Raw genomic sequence first — 22,857 nt, 5'->3', positions numbered from 1 at the left:
AGCAGGAAAAAATGTGCATGTATACTTTGTTACATAAAGTTAGTAATTTGCAATTTAGAAGTAAAATACAAGAAGGATGAATATGATAATGAAGGATGATAAAATAAAGTGTGCCACTGTAGCCACCATGAACTGAAAGCTGAAGCATGCACGTTACAAGAAACTTCACGACCTTTACAAGATGCTGCACCTCTGTAGGAAGGATAGAGGCAAAATGCTGTGAACAAAAATAAGAAGAATCCACTAGGAATAAGTTAATTGTATAAAATCCACCAATGGGCTTATGGTAAAAAAAAATACTATAAATATGTTTTCTGGGAAGAGGATCTGGACACATTATACTCCTATGAATCACCTTTATCTTCTGCATGTTAGGATCTTTTTCTGGTAAATACTGAAGCGTTCTGCTCTTTTCATGCATGTTAGGTATTATCACCCATCACTACTTAAATGCAAGGAAGGACCATGGGGGAAAGAGTGAAAAGAAAGGAACCCAAGCTAAAAACAAACAAACAAACAAACAAACAAACACCACACAAAAAACCAAAACAAAACAAAAAAAACCCCAACCAAACAAAAAAACCCAAGCAGCAAATTTATTGCTCAAAGAAGACCCAACATGCTTATCTCTTAGGAAAAGAAAATCATAGTTGCAAAATAGCTCTTTGGTCATAGGCATCTATCTGTAACAGCTGGTGTACAGAGGTACAATGCCAGAGAGATTCCACAGGCTTCAGTAAGTCTCAATTAATCTTATACATGCACAGACATACACAAACCCTTACATATCCCTTGGTCCTCACTGGGAAACAGTATACCTGCAATAATATTCTCCTACACTTGCTATTGACTATAATGAATATATCAACACTGAGTATGTGTAGGAGCAATGGGGGGCAGGACGGTTGGGACAGACAGAGAAGAGAGATCCTTGAAGCCAGGTTGTGGAACTTGCTGTTTACTGCAAAGGGCATGGGTGCAGGGGCGCTGCTAGGAGCTGCCAGCCACAGCTCGAAGCAGGCCTTGAGAGAGGGAGAAGGTAAAGAGCGAGGTTCCCGTTACCATACAATAAATCTTCTTCTGTGTTGAATATTCTAATTCACACTAACCAATCTAATTCAAGATACAAATCCTATAGCATTTATATATAGCCTATAAGAATCATTACATTAACATACTGTGTTACATTTTAAACCCTAAATCTACTCTTTGGACCCCTTCTGCCAAGCTAGTAGGGTCTGCTCTGAGCCTTGGACGTGTCTGCAAGCAGAGGGTCTTGTTTCATCAAAAGAAGATTACCTCCAGTCTGGCCATACCATTGTTTTCCAGTTGTTCAGTAACTAAGGTATCTCAAAGCTTGCTTTCATTTCAATCTCGCTTATAGTTTCCATATTCTCAAAATCTTTTGCCAGGCAATCATATTTATAAGGTTTTCCTGTTTCATCTTCCCCAACAAGTATGTTTTCCATATAAAACATCTTTCATTCTTAAGCAACCAGAATATACCAGTGCAGTGCTCTAGTTAAAGGAGTGCCTTGACTTCCCACCAACTACTGCCTTCCAATTCCTAAAAATGCAGAGTATCAGCCAACAGCAGAACTGTATTTGTGCAGCACTTTCTTGTAGACACGATGCAAAAAATAAATTTGGAAGAGAGACGTGTTAACAGATTAAAAAAATGCATTTTGTTTAAATTGCTTTTGCAGTACTAAAGCCAGGCTTTTCCAAGTTAAATAGTACGGCCATTTACTATGTGCGCTACCATCATATTTGGTAACACTTACATAACCTCATACAAAACACAAAAAAGCCATATACACCTAGGGAGACACCCAATACCTAGTCCCTTGCTTATAGAAATATGCTGCAAAAGAGTGTTTTAAAATGTTACGTGAGAGTATTAAGACAGAATACAAATGAGATTAATACAGGGATGTCAGCAGTGCATGACGTAGGAGTATGAAGTGGGATGTCAAAATGTCCACTAAGAAACAATTTTATTCAGTAAATCTAACACTGAACAAAGTTGTTACTAGACAGAATGACAATGTCAAATTACAGGTCTGTATATAAATCAGTCAAATTCCTCATGCCTACAGATCGTTAATAAATGGCTACAAGGTAGAGGGAGGAGGTAAAGTCAAAGTAAAAAGCGTACATTTGATGGAAGGAGAGTGTAAGGAAGTATGTGTCCATTATAACAATTAACACATTACTGCATTTTATACATTGCTTACGAAGATTATACTTGAAATGCATGGGCAATCATTGAATAAATTCATAAAAGTAAAAATTGAACGCCAGTCATCTAGTTTTTATAAGATCCCACATGTTGCTGGGGCCAGGACATCCAATGTGCAACCAACATGAAAAGTTAATTCTAGTCTCTGGAGTAGTTTGCATAAAATCATTCATCCATGGACCATTAAATAAAGTTACTGTAAATAAGTTTTACCTGTCTTATTTATGAGTGAAAACTAAGTCATTTTTTCTGCACATGCATATACAAAAAATATATACTTTCAAAAGTCAGTGCACCAAAGCATTCTGCCAGCATTCTGCCATGGCTTCAAAGTAAGTAAGTAAATAAAATGAAAACTCCCAAATATTAGGCATGATGATGTACCTATTTCACGCTTTCTTGACAGGTATCTTGTATGTTAAATAAAAGTCAAGCTAAAAGGTGAATTGAAATGAGGTTGGAGCACTTTACTGTAAACAAAATGAAATAAAAAGGTGATTTTCAAAAATTCAAGATTACTGCTTCAGACTCTGATATATTAAATGAATTTGATGATCTCTTATTTAGAGTATCAGGGTTTAATAATTTTAAAGGTATTTTTCTACTAGGAAAAGCTTTTATGCAGTTTGAACTTCTAAAGTAAACACAAGCCAGTGTTAATAAAAGCAAATCAATAATTTTTGTTAAATTTTAATAATCTTGAAAACCCACAAATTAAACCATGAGCAGCCTGAGTTGAGATGTCAGTTAGCTGTGTTTCTATGACAACCTAGAGGAATAGTACAAGTCCTGACTTGCAGCAAAGCTAAGATACAAACCGAGTGAAATTTACCCCATACAAGAGAACTCACAGCTTTCCTTTTTTAAGGGAAAAAATAATAAAAAAACCAATTGCTGAATTTACACGTATTTTTACTAACTGTATGACACTTTTAATTAAACCCTCCTAGAGGATTCTAAAAATTTGAAAATAAATTTTGTAAGACTGCTTTTTATACCAACACTTAGTACTACTTCAATATTTAATGCCTAAAATTATCCAAAATAACAATACTAAATTTTGATATTCTTGACAAATGTTTTAAAAGAAAAATATATATTTACTTCACAAAATGTGTAAAGCACATTTTGTAAAGCACACATGGCAGCCTTAAATTCTGAAAGGCAAGGAGGCCCACAGAGCTGTCAGGAAGGTACCTTTGTGATGTGATAAAATAAATGACCGTTTTTCAACAACAGGAATGCTAACTTGAAACTCATACTCCATTTGATTTTTCACTTGCTTTTTAAAGCTAAAGCTAGCAGGCAAATCGCTAAAATATGCTGTAAAGAAGAGGCACCCATAAACATTTCCCACTGAAAGCACATTTCCGACTGAATGAAATACTCTGATTAGCCCCTAAGACTAATACAAACTCCTTCATACTGAGAGCTCTTCCAGTTGTCATTGCTGAACACTCCTGAACTGAAAACAAATTCCTTCTCATTCACCCAGTAGCTATGGAATACCAACTCTTCTTCTGGAACGGGTTTACAAAACTAACAAAAGCTACACATGTTCAACAAGCTCTCTCAACAGGCCAGTACCACTGCAAGGGATTCTCGCCAGCCTCTCTGAACTCAGGTTCACAACCTTCTTCAGATATTCTGCCCCATATTTCCTAGCTTTGCCTACAGGAACTGCTGTGCTGGAACCATGAGTAGGAAAAAAGAAAAAAAATCTGAAATCAGTCCTTGTGAAGAAAATTTTCAGAAGGAACCTGTGGGCAGTTCCCAGAGTTATTTCATTAGCCCACATTTGCTCCTGGAGCAGAGGATCTGCCTATAGGACAGACTGTCACATGAACATTGTTCTATTGATTACAGATATTCAAATTATGTTACAAGTACTGATAGCAAAAGTGTCATCCTTACCACACAATTTGCCCTCAAAGTTTTTCAAAGCCTTTACGGAAATAAACATTGCATACACTATAAGGCAAGTGTCCTTCCCCTTTGCTGCACATCTTCTCTCCGGTCCCAGATAAAATTGCAATTACTCTAAATGTCCATTCCAGCCTTGTTTATGCCTGCAAGTTTTGATCCTGCAAAGCATTTAAACTCCAATACAAAGATAGCTGAAGTCCATCACTGAAGCAATTTCAAAAAGGACACACACCCTACTCCAACAAGGCCCTAGTGTCATAGGCCTTCTTAAAAGGCTATGTGTGAAAAAGGAAAAAAAAAGACAAAATAAACAAAAACCCTACAGTTAATTTTCTTTTTTTACATGCTTTCTATCAAGTTTACATTGATTTCAGAGATTATAAGAAAAAGGGTGAGTTACTTCATTTCCTCCTGGCCAGGTCAGGGTTAATTTTTGCAGTAACCAGGGGAGGCATGGCTAGGACAGAGAGGCTATCCTACACCACTTATGCCATTGCCAAGTATGGGGAGGACCCACACTGAGGAGAAGGAGCCCCTTCTCTGAGGAGAAAGGGTTCCTTCTTGTTGATCAGAGGATGGGTTGGGTAATGCTGGTTCCAACCCAGAGTAGCAGGTGAGTACGGGTGAGTATTTTCGCATGTGAATCTCTCTCTCTCTTTTATACACTTTAGTTATTAGTACTGTGCTGTTACTGTTCATTTTCTTATCTCATTGTTGTTTCCAGTAAATTGTTCTTATCTCAACCCATCATCTTTCCCTTTTGTGTCTCCTACTCTCCAGCCCACCCCAAGTGAAGGGGAAGAGGGGAGCAAGCAAGAAGCATGTGGTTTGTAGTCTCAGTGAGAGCACTAAAGCAAGGAGTACTATTCCTAAATTGCAACACCCTCTAGCTTACTGGATCATTCAAATGCTCTGCCTCTGTGTGTCTGAACACTTAATGTTTAGGACACATTATAAAATCTTATTAAAAAAAAACCTAACCCAAACCAAAAAACCTCATTCTGCTGCAGAAAATGCAACCCCAATACTACTGCAAAAAGGTGATTGGCAATTTGTGGGAGTAACTTTTCTTGACATTTAATACAGGTCAGACCTTGAGAAACCCTATCAGCATTTTATTTATTTAAATAGTCATCACTATCACACAGAAGAAAAAAATTAAACCAACTAATTAGAGCTCCAGAATTACTAGTTTACACACTATATGAAAATCTCCAGTAGAACCAAAGAAACCAACTCAAATTATTTTTGAATTAAAATAAAACCTCATAGAACATTTTAAGTTATGCAAAAATGAATAAACACCTCCTTAGTGCTCCACTGAGGGCATCTCCACTTCTTACAGAAATTCAATGACATATATAAAAAGAAAAAGAAACCAACATAAAAAGACCTCAAGCCCCAAAATGAAGTCTCCAGGGATAGTTCCTTATTTCTCTTGTATATGTGCAGAAGCTCAAAGCGCAGCAAAATACCCAGCAGAACACAGTTGCCAAGATCATTTATTACTTTCCTTGATTTTGACATCTTGACTTCATCCAAGGTATAACCATCTCCAAATCCTAATTTTTTTAATAGAAATAATATCTTAATCAGGGCATTGACTGATTGTCTCAGCTTTAGTTTTGAGGGCCTGTGAGATTGGATGGAAATGATCTTTCATCTATAAATGCCCTATTTGACATGGGAGCAAAGAGTACTTAGCCAAGTGTCTGGTGTGTGGCTGAGAAGCAGAATGGATGACTTCTAGCCAGACTACTATGAAAGGAACATCACCAGTGAGGTTTTACACCAACATCTGACCCCCTGGCTCTCTGCAAACCCTTTTTCATCACCAGAATGGCTTGGAAGGGCAGGATTGCACCCAGGATGGCTGTGCAAACCTTACTTTGGACAAGGGAGCCCAACAAGAACCTTACAAACGTAAGGTTAACTGCCACAAGATTTCCATGACAAGACAAGTACTACCCAACAAAAGATACAGATAAAGCTTTTTATTTAAACCTTCACAGCATTTCTATATGTGGGAGCTGCACCAAATGGGTCATAATGTCTCCTTTGGCCCAATAAAGAAATTGTGACTATTTTCAACCTCAGACCTTTGTTAGGACCCAACTAATCTCCATTCATTCAAGGTAAAGAGATACAGATTTACAGATGAATCTGATTTTACATTTGCTGAACCCCACTCCCCAAAATCTACAGGGAAAATATCTAACACTAAGTCCCTCAGACAAGCAGGTTCACTTATCTGTCACCTCTAGTTTTCTCTACCCACATTGTATTCAGGCTAAATGTGGCTCAGACCATCTGGTAATCCAGATAATCAGACAGAAGCCTCTATATTCTCAATATCACCCCTGCAAATATCCATGTGCATAATTTCTCACTTCCTTCTTTATCATATTTCACACCAAAACATTTTCTAGTAACTGTATGCTAAAAAACTAAGACTTGCCATACTTTTCTTGTATCTAATGACAGTAATTGACAAACCATACAGTTTCTTCACTCTGGAAATAATGCTTCAGTTTAGACACCCTTGGTCAGCTAGGACAATGAGCAAATTCTTCAACTTTGCTGATTTGGACAACAAGGCAAGATGCAGACAGAGCAACTCTCCACTACAGCTCTGTAGGACTAGGTCTGCTGACAGGGTTACTCTCAGTTTTGGGACACAAATGGAAAAGGACAACAGTGACTCTGCCCCACCACAATATTATGAAGGTTAAAGGATTGAAGTACTGCCTTCACAGTACCAGTCAATCCAACCCCCCTATAATCCAATTATACAAAACACATAAAGGGCCTGGCTCCCACTCCAACACTTAACCTCCACTTTTAAGACTGCAGAGTCTTGAAGGCTCACAAGTCTTCCCCAAGCACCCCTCTTACCAATCTCCTCTGCTCCATCCCCTTGTAATCCTCAGATGGATCTTTGCTGATACCCTAACTTCCCTCAAACACTTTATCAAGCCCTCTCAGCCTAGACTACAAGTCCAATTTCAACACTTTTCAGTGTGCCTGCCAGGAACCCCATCTTCTTCCTCTCCAAAACTACCATGTCCTCAGTCAGAAGCTCACTTCCAGCCAGGCAACCCTCATGACACAGCTTCCCAATACAGGGTTTTTAATGACTGCTTATAGCTTGACATGAAACAGCTGTTCACAGGACACCAGAATCCAGCATGAACAGCTCACCAAATATACTATAGGTGGTTCTTGCAAAAGGCAGGCCACAGCTCCCATCTCAGCAGCAGACTCACAGAGCTCAGAGACATTCAGAGGACAGAGATCAAGACTGACCACTGAGTAAATGGATTTGGCAATGCAGACAATTACCATCCTGTATTTCAACGACCTCTTTCCATATATTAAAAACACAGATGTTCTTATAATACATGGAAGGAAAAAAGGAATTTTATTTACTAATTCGAGGTTGACATATGCAAATGAACACACTGCTCATTTGCAATACAAGGGAATATAGCAAATGAATAAGAATATCTAGCAAAAAAATCTGCTGCAAGTGAAAATACCACATGGGAGCAGCACATGACTTAACACATGCAGGAGGGCTAATAAAAGTAGAAAATATTAAGCAGCAAGCTGTAACACATTGCTAACATCTGTTGATGAATTTAAGGAAGTGACATCATCATGTCACAACACAGTTGGGAGATCCCTTTGACTTCCACCCCTGACCATGTCAAAGTCCCTGCACTATCTGGTAAAACCAATTAATACATTATTTTGTTTGTTTTTTAAGAACATGGAGATGAAGAAAAACTCCTAATCTTTACCTAAATGCTTACCCTGCTCACAACGTTAAGTACAATAACAACTGGGTTACACCTGTGATGAGGTAAATTTGCTTTCTCCCCCTCTTCCTTGTTATATTCCTACTTCACAGTTACAAAACAGTCGGTCTTTATAAATCCTGCTATTGCCTTATGACTGCAGGCATCAGAATATAACTTGTACTTTAAAGATGAGGGGTAGAAGTTTTGAACTCTACACATTAAATTGGTATATTATCAGAAAGAACCCAGGAATATTTCTGGACATTTGTCCACTTCCTTCTACCCTTAAAGCAAACATGTTCAACTTCAGGTAATCTGACCCACTATTAACTGCATCACGTGCGCATACCAGTAGTCTTATTTTACATCAGCGTCACTGGGAAAAATCTATTTGAAGATGATGACCAATTCTGGTCAGAATAGGGGTAGGATAAAGGTTTTTCTTTGGAAAGTTTTAGAAGTCAAAATTGTCAAAAGATGCAAATTACTCAGGTGGGCAATGAGGATGTAACACTATCATTGTAAAGGAGGCAGCTATTTACTCAAAGTTCTTCCATTGTAATGTCAGGCTTCTTTGGTGTTTGCCTCTGATGCTGCCACTTTTGAAAGAAACTGCACACAAGACAATCTATTGCCTGCTATTCTGACGTGGAAGTCAGGAAAAAACCCTCGCCCAAATCCTGCTTCTTCTCACACCAACTGGAACCCATGTTATAGTGTAGAAATAATTTAAATAATCATTAATTCTGAAAAAATAGCTGGAAATTCACAACAAAGATTTAAAATTTTTTATTTTCATTGTTGCAAAACCTCTAGAAGATTGTTACTCTTTACAATCAAGAAACACATGAAGTATAATTTAGAATCTAATTTAGTCCTTAAAGAGATAGCATCTTGTGCTGATTTTGCAATAATTGATTTTTGGTGAAGATGGAAAAAGTCAGCTGTGGAAGTGATTCTCTGTGAGGAGCTGCTAGTGGCTTCCTCCATGCCTGGCAAAACCAATCACTGGCTACCTTGGGAAACTGGCACTCTGCTAAGCCAACTGGAAATGCCTCTAGGATAACACATTTAAGAATGAAGAAAACGCAGTAAGCTCTCTTGCCCTCTGCTCTGTACAGTTGAGTAGCGGGCCAGCTGGGGCCCTGTCACAGACATCTTTTATGAAAAATCCTTTCCTTAGGATTTTTCCTCCTGAGAAGCTGAGAGGCCTCAGGAACAAAATGTAAACAATGGTTATCTACTGCTGTGGAATGCAACAGGTGGATCTTTGATTAGCCCATGTTGGTTGTTTCTAATTAATGGCCAATCACAGTGAGCTGGCTCAGACAGAGAGTCTGAGCCACAAGCCTTTGTTATCATTCTTTCATTCTTTCTTTTTCTATTCTTAGCTAGGCTTCTGATGAAATCCTTTCTTCTATTCTTTTAGTATAGTTTTAATATAATATATATCATAAAATAATAAATCAAGCCTTCTGAAACATGGAGTCAGATCCTCGTCTCTTCCCTCATCCTAAGACCCCTGTGAACACCGTCACAGGGCCCCTTTCCCAGAGGGGGCTGCTGGACCCTGGCATGGCTGCAGCTCTCTCAACATGGCTTGTAATGGACTTTATTTACTTGGACACTTTTAACCAGCCATGCTGCAGACAGAAAGACAAAAGCAGTGGAACAGCCTTTCTTTTTTTGGTGTCCCAAATGAAGAAAAGGCGCAGAGTGGAGCTGGCAGTTGCCACGGCTTGCACAATGCTGGCAGACCCCATGTGACCAACTGAGACAGAGGCACAGTGACCAATTCCCTGACTGCAGAACCTGGACAAGATTAACCTTTCACAATTTTGCAGAATTCTACAAAAACTGTTTCAATTGGTAGAACTTGAGAACAAATGAACCTGCTGTGCTGGTTTTGCATTGGAGGCATCCGCAGAAGTGCCTCAACAGTTTCCTAAGAAAAGCTGCTAGCAGTTTCCGCCGTGTCTGACAAAAAAAAAATCAGTAATTAGTTTTAAGAATTGACAATCTGTTAAACCACTGAGTAAGCTAAATGCACCTCTGTGAATACACATGTTAAAGACAAAAAAATCCCAAGAAGTTCTCTTTTGCTTCTGGCCTGAGCAGGTAACAAGGCCAGCCCGGCCTGTATCTCAGCTGGGCCAGGCTGGGTGGGCTCTGCCACAGGACCAGGCCCCATCAGCTGCTGGGCAGGGCGAGGGCAGGGGAGGCCATCGGCCCCTGGCGTGCTGCAGCTGAGCCTTGGCCTGGCTGCGGAGATCCTAGCTGCTCCCCCAGCCCATCCTAGCCCAGCCATGGCTCTGGCCGCAAGCTACCGAGCCTGGCTGGGCTCACGTGACCATGTGCAGGCCCCAGGCAAGATACCAGCTCTTTCAGTGCACAGATAAGACTTGCAGACCTTCAATCCTTCCTCACGTGAGAAAAAAGGACAGAGTGAGAACACATAGAAGAACAACATGAAAACACCAAGGTCAGTGAAGGAAGAGTCAAGTCCCAGATGGGAGGGATGAAAAAATGCCTTGCTCTTGAGGCTGAAATCCTCTTGCAAAGCTACAGAGAAGAAAGTAATTGATATATCAGACTCTTTTTCCCTGTAACTCATCACAAGTATGGGGAGATTAAGTGTTCAAATTGTAGATATGAGCAAAAGCCTCTATGCTAAAGTAAGCAAATGTTGAAGTAGCTGTGATCCCACAAGAAGTTTGAACAGAGAGAGACAAAAAAAGTGATGAAGACTCTCTGCCCCAGGGAAAGAAGATTTCTGTTCTCAGAGATGAAGATGATCTCAAAGACAGATAAAGAGAACCTTTGCTCTTGAACAGCTCATCCTTAAAATAGTACCTCATAAGTTGACATGGCCCATAAACGTAGCTGTCGGGAAAGCTGTGAAAAATGGGAGGGACTTCATGATTGCAGATTTCCAGATGGCTATTTGTGGAAATTAAAAGCCACGAGAGAACTGCTTTCTTGTAGAAAAGTCTCCATAAATTAACAAGAGGGACTTCTCTCCCTAAGTGACATGAAGAAAGACTATTCTAGAAGTGATAAAGTAACTAAATCGTTTCTGTATGTTGTTAGTGAGAAAGAAAAGGTTGTAGGGGGGAGGAGAAGTGTTCTAAAACTTTTATTCTGATTCTTATTATTCTTTCTTTTCATTACTATTAATTAACTTTTCTTTATACCCTTTCCAAGTTTTGAGCCTACTTTGCCTTCCTTCTAATCCTACCTCAGAACAAGAAATAAGTAAGTATATTCTAGTGAGTGCACTGGCATTTAACCAGCACTAAAACCCACCACACCGACAAACACCAATTCTCTCCTGAGTCAGAGAAAAGGAAAAAGTGAAGACAGATGAGAACAGCATGAGAACGCTAAGGTAGGTGAAAAAGAGGGAGGGAGAGGAGGAGCTCCAAGTGTCAAGAGCTAAGATTCTTCTGAAAGCTGTGGTGAGGACTGTAATACAAGTTTCCCTGTAATTCATGAAGTGCATGGGGGGAAAGGTGTTCTAAAAGTTTATTTTAGTTCTCATTATCCTCTTTTAATTCTGTTAATGAATTTTTCTTCCTTTATACCTTTTAGAGTTTTGAGCCTGTTTTGCCCTTAAAGTGTTTTCTCCTAATCCTTATCTCACCCCTTGAGTTTTCTTTTCCCTTCCTCTGCTTAACTATAGCAGAAGAAAATGAATGAATGATTTTCATAGGTGCACTGGCGTTTGACCAGCATCAACCTACCACACACCTCAAACTCATTTATTAAAGCTCCTCAAGTAGACGTCCCCATATTTGTTTTTTAAAAAGAAAAAATAAATGTTCTGTGTTCTAAGGTGATGCAAACACAGCTTCCCTGATTAGCCATTTCTAGGTCTTACCTGGCCTTCCTTCAGAAGAAAAAAAATCCAGAACCAAGCAGAAGAAAGCACTCCATCCCCCACTATTTTGGATGATATATCCACCTCTGCTGAAGAATCAAGTGCCACAGAACAAACAAGGACAATTATTGTAACAGGTTGTGTAACTATTATGAAGTGCAGCTTCATCATTACCGTTTCTCCATCCCTAGGTTGGTTTTCAGACTTCAGCTCCTACCTCAGTGATAAAGGGACTATCTCTGCAATTTTCAGAATTAGGATCCTAACTCAATTTCTGTCAATGCAATGAAATCTCTAACATTAACAGAATACCAAGAAAAACTCAGACCAAGGCCTTTAACCCAGCTGCTTGATAATACCAAAACTGGGATACCGTTTTATTGCAAGTTGTTGTTTTATTTACTGTGCTGAATTTAAATCCTGAGCACTTTACCAGACCTTCTGGAAGCTCACTGAGAGAACACAAACCTCTTTTCCTCCATTACTTTCATTAAAAAAAAATTGTTCCTAAAGGAAAATTTTAACAAAGCAGAAAAAAAAAAACTGGTTTAAGAATGAGAATAGCAAAGAGCATTTCATCCTGAAGTCACTGGTTCAAAAGCAGGTAGAGCAATAGTGAATAAAAGCTAGAAAGCCATTACAGTTTTCAACTTGTACAAGAAATCTGCAACTATTGGTACACAAAAAAGGCACGAAGACTGAAATTTCTAAACTATGACAGCATGTTTGTGATTTATGCTGCTAAAAATATTTTCCCCTAATTCTATGGTGAAAATACAGTAGTGGTAGTTCTGTGAAAAACATGAATAACCTCTGATCTCATTCCTTTACAACTGTTCATAAGGCACATCACCAACGCTTTTCCAGTACCTAGCTGTAAAATTGGTAAATATGGATTAGGATGGTAAAATTTCACACAGCAGCTTTCTGTTCTCCCCACACATTTTCCATAGGGATTTATTTAGTACTCTGGGAAAATGCAGATACACACCAGGAGCATGGAATTAAGATGATATGGCTGCCTGTGAATGTCTCAAAATGGGCTGCATTTACAGTATGAAATGACACAGATGAAAGACAAAACAGAGAGCATTTTATTTCTTCACAAAACTGTTGTGACATACAGAATATTAGACTATTTTTGCACAACATCAATTGAAGATTTACTCCTACAGATTTGAAAGAGCTGGGCATCAGCCAAGTTTCGAAGCATAAGTAACACAGAGATACTTGCACATGACCAATCCTCATAAATGGTGTGTTTAAAAAAAATAGTAGTAGAAAGTCAATATAATATAATTTGGTTTCATTTCAACTACCTCAGTTTATTTTGCTGATGGTTTTGTGCATGGCAAAGAACACCTGAAACTTCCAAATCCACTTCAGTGCTCAAAAACATAGGATACATCCATCCATACCAAATGCACTATACAGAGGCAGCACAGGATAGGCTGTTTCATCTTCCATGTCCAAATCCAATTCCAGCACAGAAAAATCCAAACTCAGTCCAAATATCAATGAAGCTATGGATTTCTACTTTTATTGTCCTCTTGCTGAGTAAGGAACTTGGGCAAACATTTGTTTCCCCTGTGAACACTATTCAAGCAACACAGTTGCCACCTTGTGATCTACTGCATATGAAAAGCTGACAGTGCAGTTTTGAGAACAGCAGTTTTTGAAGCTCACCTACCCACCACTGGGGAAGAGCTGAATTTCACCATTACTTTCTTTTTGCAGCCAGGAGTGTTATTCCATACAGCGAAGTACATTTAATGTTTTGGGAAAGCCACGTCTACATCCTCTGCTAACACAGTAGCTTTGCAATTGCTTTTAATTTATGTAGGAAGCACAGCAGCATTTTTACTTTTTATGTATGCCACAACACACAAATAGAACAGGCACTTCTGGTTAATATTAATAGCTCATTAAATGAAGTATTTAATTTTCACTCAAAACCAGAACATCTTAAAAGAATACTGCAATAATCAATTTCTTTCCTGCGAGTCAATCCTCTAATAATGTTTATTATAATATTAGTTACTAGTCACTGCAAACTTGTTTTTCAAATTAATGCAGGAAAAGATTCCATTTAAACTTCAATAAATATTTTACTATGCTCACCCTACTGACTCAAATTGATAAATTATTTGCGTGATACATTTCCTCATCAATAAGGAGAACTTAGTACTTGGAATTTATGTAACTTTTCCTTCCATTCTCCCCAAAAGGCCAATTTAATTTAAAGCCATACAGAGAAAAGCAATCTCTCTTCAGATGTCCAATATATGAAACAGAATATATTTTTTGAGCATTTTTCTCCCATTTTACATTTTAAAAAATAATCTAGTGTACAACTATTCAGTAAAAAGGAAAAGTGGCACAATTAAAATAATTACTTTGGAAAAGGTCAGACTGTAGACAAAAAAAGGCAACTCAGACTGAAGTACAGTGGCCATATCTACTTTTCAACCATCAATTTTTCTTGCAATGGTGATGCTCCTTCAAATGCTACTATCCACAGAACAGCTTACCTCTTCCAGCCCAGTGCTCCACACCCCATGTTAAGAGAATGCTTTGATGGAAACACAATATGACAAGGAGCCTTTTTCACCAGATGCTTTACTTACTTGAAATGATTTAATTGCTTTGACCTAATCCAGACCCAACCTACAAGACTAAAACTTGGAGTGCACTGAAAAGAGAAAGAAAATATCAAGGCTTTTTAGTTGACTTTTTTTAAGGCTTACATTTTTTCCTAGCTGTGTTCCTGCTCCGATCTCTTTTCGAAACCCTAAACAACAAACCACCACTAGTCTCAGTGGTAAAAGTGTATCAGAGAGGGATATTTCTAAACCACCAGAAATAGTTTGAGCACTGGATTAACAAGAATTTCTACAATACCTTTCTCTCTACAAACTCTCACAGAATTTATTAATATGGTGTTTAAATAACTAATCAAGAAACTAATTGAACAAACATGTCCCTTTCCCAGGGTAACAGTGATCAAAATAGCAAAAAAATGTTAAGGGGACATATAAAAATAGAAGTGCTAGAATGAAAATATATGCAATACTGATGACTAACACATTGATGTATCTAACAAAAAAGCAAGAATACAGGTATCAGTGTACCTTCTTTAAAAAATACTATTCTAATACCTCTTTGCAGAACATCTGCACCCACGTGGCTTTTTTTTTTTGTAGTTTAACAAGCAAACAATCACAAAAAAAAAAAAATTATGCTGTAGTGCAGCGTCAAAAAAAGAAACAAAACCACAAACAGTGACTTCTGCCTTACATAATCAAGGATCTTTTCTTGGGACATAGCATGCATTTATAATTCCAGGGACATTTGTTCTTGAAAGGGTGCTTCCTGTAAAAAAGTCACATACTGGATCAGCACAATCTGCTAATAATCCCATAGTAAATAAGAATGGAGGAGAAAATTTTAAGTCTTTTATTCTTTGCTAATTAGTTGGCAAAACAAAACTATCTGTCTGACAGAAAACAGCTCAACTGAGAAAGGATTTTACAGCAACAGATGCATTGCAAGGAAGAAAAATTTGAAAATAAATTCAGATTCAGGCTGTACATAATTTAAGGAGATTTTTTTCCCTCCACAGTTTCCAAATAGCCAAAAGCCTGATTACTTTGCTATCTACTTTTTAGATCTCATCAAATGTGACAGTCCAAACATATAGCTTCAGGTGCTATAAAATAAAATTAGGTAAGCCAATGAAACCACATTGAAACTAGGATTTTTCAGCCAAACAAACCTGCTCAGATCCACCCTCAAATCTGGCTGCATATGTGATGATTAGACAAGGTTGGGATAAGTAATGCAAATATACTTAAAAAAAAAATTTAAAACCCAAAAAAACCCAAAAACCCATCAAAAACCACCAAAACCAAATGTCTAAAGCCAAACATACCAAGCCAAAAAGAAAATACCTGTGTTTCAAGACTGAGTAAAATTACTTCACAAAAGAAGGAGGTTTTCCCCTAAGAATTAAAGGACTATTAGATATACAGCTTCCTCATCCTAGCCTGGCATAATATATTGTAGTCTGACTACAGGAAAAGAAAAAGCATGTAATACCCCAAATCAGATATAAGAACATGATAGGAAAGTGCCAACTGTACTGTAGTTACCAGGAAAGAAATGTAATAACACTTCTACAAGTGCTACCAGTTCTACAAATTTTACTAGTAATTTCAGCTATCTCTATATTGAAAGAAAGGTCTACTTAAGATCTGAACAAATGCACCATCTCTGCTCATTGATACTTTGCATTTTACACACTCTGACTTAAATAGCTGAGAAGCATTTTACACCAGGGCAGCCTTAGGAACTCAATTTCCTGTGCAGCCATTGCTGGAACCAAACTTACATTGATGAGTTTTCAGATGACATACATTGAAGATAGTTTTTGTAGACTTCCACATTTGAGGCTTACTATTAAGCTCTACCACCAAGTCTGTGCAAATGGGCATCCTGGCAATTATTAAAGAGCCTGTCCTTCAAAATAAACCAAGCAGGTAGCAAAAAAGCACTAGAATCTTATTTGGTAGAAGATGCTAAAGGAATGATAGTAAGAGTTGCTGCATGAGATAGAATTAATGTATATTTGATTCTTTGCTAAAATAATGGCACAGAAGCGTAAAAACATCAGAAAAAAAAAATCCATACTTTGTTTACACATCCAATTCAGACAGGGGTATAATTTACTCAAAATTGGAATTTTAATATTGCATTTCTCCATAACAGAAAGCACATCTATAATGTAAGTTGGATATGTGTCATGTGCCCTCTGGAATAATTAGTAACAATATTCAACTTTATACAAAGAATTTAAATTAATTTTATTGCAAGAGTAACTATATATGTAAAAATTTTTAGTACTATGGTAAGATGTCTATGAAGTCCATGCCATAAATATATTTTTAGTGGCTAAAACAACACAGGCTGTAAGAATCAGAGTCTCTGATTCTAGAACCACCACCATAAAATACATCCCTGATTATTCAAACTACAGGCCATTCAAAAGAAATAATTACAATTTTATGATCACAAGAGCTAGGCATGAAGCCATCAGTTTGATCTAAGCTCTGACCATACTTCAAGCAATATAAGCAAGCACTAAGAACATTTTTACACTTTGTGCTTTTTCCATTTTGCTTTTATCTGAACAATCTTTAGAAATAGTCTAATCAGTTTCATTCCATTAGCTATTTTCTGATTATTATAGACGTGTAATGTGATGGTTGGCTCTCACAATAAAGAGATTACTATTATGTGCATGTTAAGAGAAGTTTTATTCATGTATAGTTATGTTATTGTGATTTGTTGGTTAGATGTCCTCTGTTCTCCCCCTAGTCCCCTTCCTCTCCCGGTACTGTTGCCAAGGGACGGCCTTGGTAATCAGGACATGCGGAAGGAGGGCAGGTACCTGCGCCCCTCGAATGGGCATATGGGAAGGGGGAAGGCTTGTTACTAGGACACAGCATGACAACACCTGACCTCCAATCAAGTTGTAAGAAAGTGATCTCCACCAATAAACGGCAAAGAAGAGTTGACTGATAGACTTTAAGAGAGGACAGGGTTGTCCACTGCAACCCCCGGGGTGTAAAACACAGAGCAGCCATTTTGTAGACCAGCTTGTGGCTGGTGGGTCACCTACTCCAAGCATGCTGTCCTTCTTTCCTTATTCACTCATTTGTTGTATTTTGTTAAGCTTTTAATAAACCTTTGAAATTTTCAAAAGTGAGAAGTCATTTCTCATACTGATGATCAAGATACTAAAGACTAGACTTAAAGATGGCTAATCCAAAGCATTTTCATAGACATTAGAATGACAATTGTTCTTTAGATCCAATATCTACATTCTCAATATATAAATTTCCTTTTTACTTCTCTCTGCATGTGAAATTAACATTAAGAATAGATGTCAACTTTAACATAGGTCTAGTTGAAATTTTAGGACTTTAAATTTTGTAAAGATGCATGCCTATTTTTCTTAAGGGAAAAATTAGTAAAACTCCACCAACCTGGCAACCCATTTATGATTAATTCTGCTGTAAAAAATGATTTGCTAAAGCTGAAATCTTGAAAGGCCAGTAAAAGTGCCATTTTTTTCATTGCAATAAGCTTTAAGATTAAAAAAAGCACCTCAGCAGGTATCTGTGTTCACTATCCTGTGAATGTCTAGCCTTGAGAGGATTACTATTCTACTGACACATTGCCCAGTGATTGTTTATCTCCACATCACAAAGCACTATTCAGAATGAAGGCATTTCACACTGGACAAAAAAAGTCTGGCCTGGGCAGCTGTTCCACAGAGCAATGTTAAAGGGCCAAAAACCTCTGCTTCTCACCAGTATTGCCATTCAGTGCCACTGAAGACAACCACTCAATGGCAGAAAGAAAAAAAAAAATCTCACAAGAAACAAAGCCACCTTCCACTACAAAAAGATTTTTTCAGAATCCACCACTACAGTCTCTGCACTGTCCACTGTCATAGAAATGAGGATTTCTGTCTACTTAGTGCTTAAACCCAGCATGGAGATTTGTCCCTTGGTAAAAACAAAATCTTCCTAAGAGCTTTATTTATAACATTACTGCTCAGAGACAAGCTCTTAACTCTCTCCAGCTTCCTTCCTCTCTTCACCCCCAGCCCCCTTTTCCCATCACCTACAGCAGTGTAGGCAGACCTCTCCAGAAAATGAGACAATTGTTGACAAAACATCATCTCAAGAATAGAGTCTACAGGACATGATTAAGTTGAGATTGTGAAGCTATTAAAACAGCAATGTAATTACCTGAATGTAGTATTACTGCATATATAATTATACTTACAAATTTTCATTTTATCAAAACAGAAGCAAATGCACTTCAATTCATCTCTCAACATAATTTTACAATAATAGGGTGAATGTGTTTTTTTTTAATATAAAGAAGCTTCTAATAGCAATTCACAGCTTCTTTTTAATAATTTAAGATCAGAGTAACAATCCTTGGTACATAATACTGGCCAAATTTCTAAAAACAACCAGTGAAACAGTATTTTTCACTCCATATTTACAAAAAGCACTGACCACACTGACACAAATCTGAGTATGAAACATTTTAAGAAGGGTTACCTCAGATTCATCTGTTGATTCCTCATAAGACCTGGTTTCCTGAAAAGGACACAAAAAATAAAGGGGTAAATAGCTATGTATATACATAAATGAGCAGTATTTCCCTTTAAGAAGTACTTTTAAACCCTTACTAAGAAATTAAAGACAAAGCAGGATCAACTCAAAGTTCAGAGTTTCCATCCTTGCCATTCACACTCGATTTGTGCTTGCACTCGCATTTGAGTGTCACAGTGAGAGTCAGGAGCAGCAGGGATTCTGTTGTCAGTTACCCAAAAAGGGAGAGTGACTGGGTGATCTGAGAATCTGTCCCTGTGATTATCTTCCCCTCTTCCAGAAGCAATAGTAAATTTTGCAAAGAAACTGCCCATATCTTGACTTTCATGGCAGAACAGCATTCTCAAGTTATCCACAAGCCCCCTCTGCTATTCAACTATTTAGCTGTTAATAGGCTTATTTTAAACTTAAATAATTTCAAACCATTTCCATAGAAATCCAGCATTCAATGATTTGCTCCTTCCCATCTGATGTTAATGCAAGATGTGGCTTTCTCCTGCCTTCAAAACAACTGTACCTTTAAAACATCTCTCTAGCAAGATGATTCTTTCTACCCTGGGAAAAGATTTTTTTAAGTCAACTCCTGCTCATCTCTCATCTGCTCACTGAGAAAATCTGCTGATGCAATGCCTCCTCGAAGAAGTCAGCAAAACGAAGATTTACTTAACGTATTTATCTTTATCAATAGCAATAAAGGATTACAACTAATACACCAGCAGTGAATGTAAGCATTTTAACAATAAAATATGATATAAACAAAGAACAAGTAAGAGAGAAAGCAGCATTTCAAATCTTATGAAGGGAGTCTTTGAAGAGTAAGATTAATAGGTACAGAATTCCACCAGACAAGACAAAAAAAAAAAAAATTACACCCTTACCAACAGCTTAGAGAAAAATGGAAAAGGGAGAAAATTTAATGCACTGACAACCAGTGTAAATTTTTGTTTCTCATATTTATTTCTTTTCTATGTTTATATAATGCACTGATTGTGACCCGTATACCAAAAGCAAAGGCTTACTTTTCATTCCTGGAGGCTCACATTGATGCCCATAATGTGACCATAATGACCATCACAGCAGATGGGACAGAAACAAAGCAGCACTACTACCAGCTACTGGAAGCTTCATGCAAGGTGTTACCACAATTACTGACATCCATTTCCTCCATTTTACATACTACAGACAGACTCACCTCTAAAATACACATCCCATAGAAGGGTTATCAGTGTAGTCTACACTTGTGTCATGAATTGGGAAATTGCAAGTAAAAAGTACATGGGAATCAAGGGAAGATGGAGTAAAATCCTGGCATCCTTTGAAGTTTAGGTTCAACTTTGCAAGCCCAACTGTTTGTCTGTTGATCTCCCAGTCTCTAATCACAAGCTGCTGTAACTTTTCAGGAAATTACAATTTTGTTACATACAATCTTTGTGCATCTTAACAATAACCAAGTGAGAACTGAACTAAAACAGTGTGGTGTAATATTGCCAGCTGACTGGATGAGCTAGAACAACACACAAAGTCCAACACAAAGTATCATCAGATTCCTAATAAAAAACAATTATTTTCCCTTCTGAATACCAAGAGCTACCTACTCAAATGCTTAATAAATCAAAATTAATAGCACTACTGTTGTGGTATTTTGGTATAATTCACACAGTGTGGGGAAAAAAAAAAATCTCTCCCAAACAAAGTAATTACAGCAAGTGACATTTCTGCTAGTGCAGCTACACCAACTACATCTGCCCCTCATGGTTCCAATTGTTTTGGTTGTCTAGGAACAGAAACTTACTTTCAGGATGAGTTCACTATCTAACACCACGCTGTCAGACCAACACACGTGCAGGATGGAGTTAACAGCTCACTTACTGAGACAGCAGCTGGTCCTCACACCCACCTGAGCCACAAGTTATGTGCAAAGGCATCCCTAGAGGATACTGACATATAAAATTAGGGCATGCAAGAATTTGATTCCAATAACAATCCATGTGAACTAAGAAAATATCTATCTATTTTTATTTAGGACATCTACCCTGGTATCCCTACTGTATTCACAAGGCACTGCAATCTCAGATACTACATTTCATAAATAGCATATGAATACAGGTAAATGCTTCATGGCATTTGGTTGCCCTGGGGCTTTCTTATGTTCCTTTGCCTTCCCTCCCAATGCATGAACTGAAAGCATTATCCTCCACTTCCACTTTTTAGTAGCCTTGTAACTGTGGAAAGGAAATCCCTAAAAAGGGATTTGTAGACAACCAGAATCCAAAATCATGTAGGAAAAGCAGTCTTTAGCAATCTCAGACTCTAGGGGAAAATCAGCAGTACGCTTCAGCCAGCTGACAAACACTGTTGCTTAAGTAGCCCAAGAATGAAGTAAGGGAACATAGATCAGGAAACCATAGAAATATGAAGTAATCTCTCACCATTATAATCTCTCACTTAAAAGATCCAACATAACTTCTCAAAATATTCTTAAGTGGGCTCTCCAGTATGATGGTATAGGGTTTTCCCTTTCCCTGGTTTTACAAACACCATATGTAATCCACTTTGTGTTTAGGCCCAAATGTAAACCTGACAGAAGTTGAAAGATACAAAAGTTGAGTTTTACAGAAACACATGCACAACACACACACAGCCCTTTCAGTAGAGGTGTGCATGCTACCCACAGGAAACAAACCAAAATGAATAAAGTAACTCTCCTATCACAGTCCAAACAGAGCATAACATAGGCTAGTTTAATCTACTGTATTGTTAGAGAAGACTTGTCCAAGTTTGTTTCATCCTTCCAAAGGCTGCCATAGTTAAAAACTCATCAATCTCGGGGGAAAAAATTCTCCCCCAAGGAAGCCAAGCCCTCTCAACAAAACTCTGTCAGCAGGGAAGGTGGAAACCAGATGCTCTAACTTTCTCATGGCCGGTTACCTTGAGGTATTCCCAAGACTCTCTCACTTTTAGGCATCTATGACTGACAAATATTGCAAAGCTCAGCTGTCTGTTCAAATACTGGCTCAGCAAAGAAACATTTAGAAAGTACCTGAAAGGGCCAGGAACTTCACTTTTTCCTTTATTTCAATTTTTTCTTGGTAAAGAGCAACCTAGGGACGGGGAGCTTTAGGAGAACACCCGATTAAGGAAACAGCACCAAAATCCTCAAGTTTTTTCTCAGAAAAAAATTCCCTTGTTGAAATGAACTTGGTCATGTCCCTATGTCCCTCGGTAGAGAGACAGCTCTTGGCTCCACAGCGGCGTCGGACGCACTTCTAAACCCACCCTCCCGGGCAAACCCCGGCTCCGCTGCCTCCATCTTCCCTCCTCTGCCCCGGTGCAGCGAGGCTGTCCCCGACGGCCTCGCACACCGCAGGGCTGGCTGCCGGCCTCTGCCCCCTGGCACAGGCACTGTCCCACTGTCCCTCTGCCCCTCCGCTCCCAGATGCCCCCCGCCCCAGTCCCGCGCTTCCGCCGTCCCGCTCTGAGCCCCGCTCCTCGGCGCTGCGGCCACAGTGCATTGACAGTCTCTACCTTCTCCCCGGCTTCCGCCATGGCGCAGCCAGGCAGCTGTCATGTGAGAGGCAGGAAGCCGGCGAGGCGGAGGCACTCTGGGAAATGTAGTTTCAGCGGGAAGCAAGCGTTTCCTTCCCTCCCCCCCGCTTTATTTCCTTCCTCAGCCCAGCTGAGGTGTGGTGCCCATGCCGTACAAAACGGAGGGCACACCCCCGCTAACTTTCTTCTCCACCCTCCTTAGCTGCGAGACGCTTTTTTAAGTTGAAATCCATCGATTCTCTGAGGGAGACCAGCATGATCTCCCAG

General features: G+C 38.6%; 1 protein-coding gene across 4 annotated transcripts in view; it reads right to left on the bottom strand.

Moving 5' to 3' along the window:
- The window catches only part of VPS41 (VPS41 subunit of HOPS complex), a 113,808-nt gene extending 91,189 nt beyond the window's left edge, over window positions 1-22,619 (bottom strand). The window contains exons 1-3 of one of the 4 annotated variants that reach the window (XM_066557338.1): window positions 22,570-22,619; window positions 18,991-19,029; window positions 173-217 (exon numbers count right to left, since the gene is read on the bottom strand). In XM_066557338.1, coding sequence (XP_066413435.1) covers window positions 173-217; window positions 18,991-19,029; window positions 22,570-22,590 — 105 coding nt within the window. In that variant the 5' untranslated portion in view covers window positions 22,591-22,619. Of the gene's footprint in view, window positions 1-172; window positions 218-18,990; window positions 19,030-21,473; window positions 21,492-22,569 lie in introns of those variants that run through there. The other 3 variants (XM_066557346.1, XM_066557355.1, XM_066557364.1) reach the window with 3 other exon arrangements.
- Window positions 22,620-22,857: the final 238 nt, after the last annotated feature.

Source organism: Molothrus aeneus, chromosome 1 (genome assembly GCF_037042795.1).
Source record: "Molothrus aeneus isolate 106 chromosome 1, BPBGC_Maene_1.0, whole genome shotgun sequence".
NCBI classification, from domain to species: domain Eukaryota; kingdom Metazoa; phylum Chordata; class Aves; order Passeriformes; family Icteridae; genus Molothrus; species Molothrus aeneus.
The sequence above is the reverse complement of the archived record's forward strand: the minus strand, read 5'-3'. Positions and strand labels throughout refer to the sequence as shown.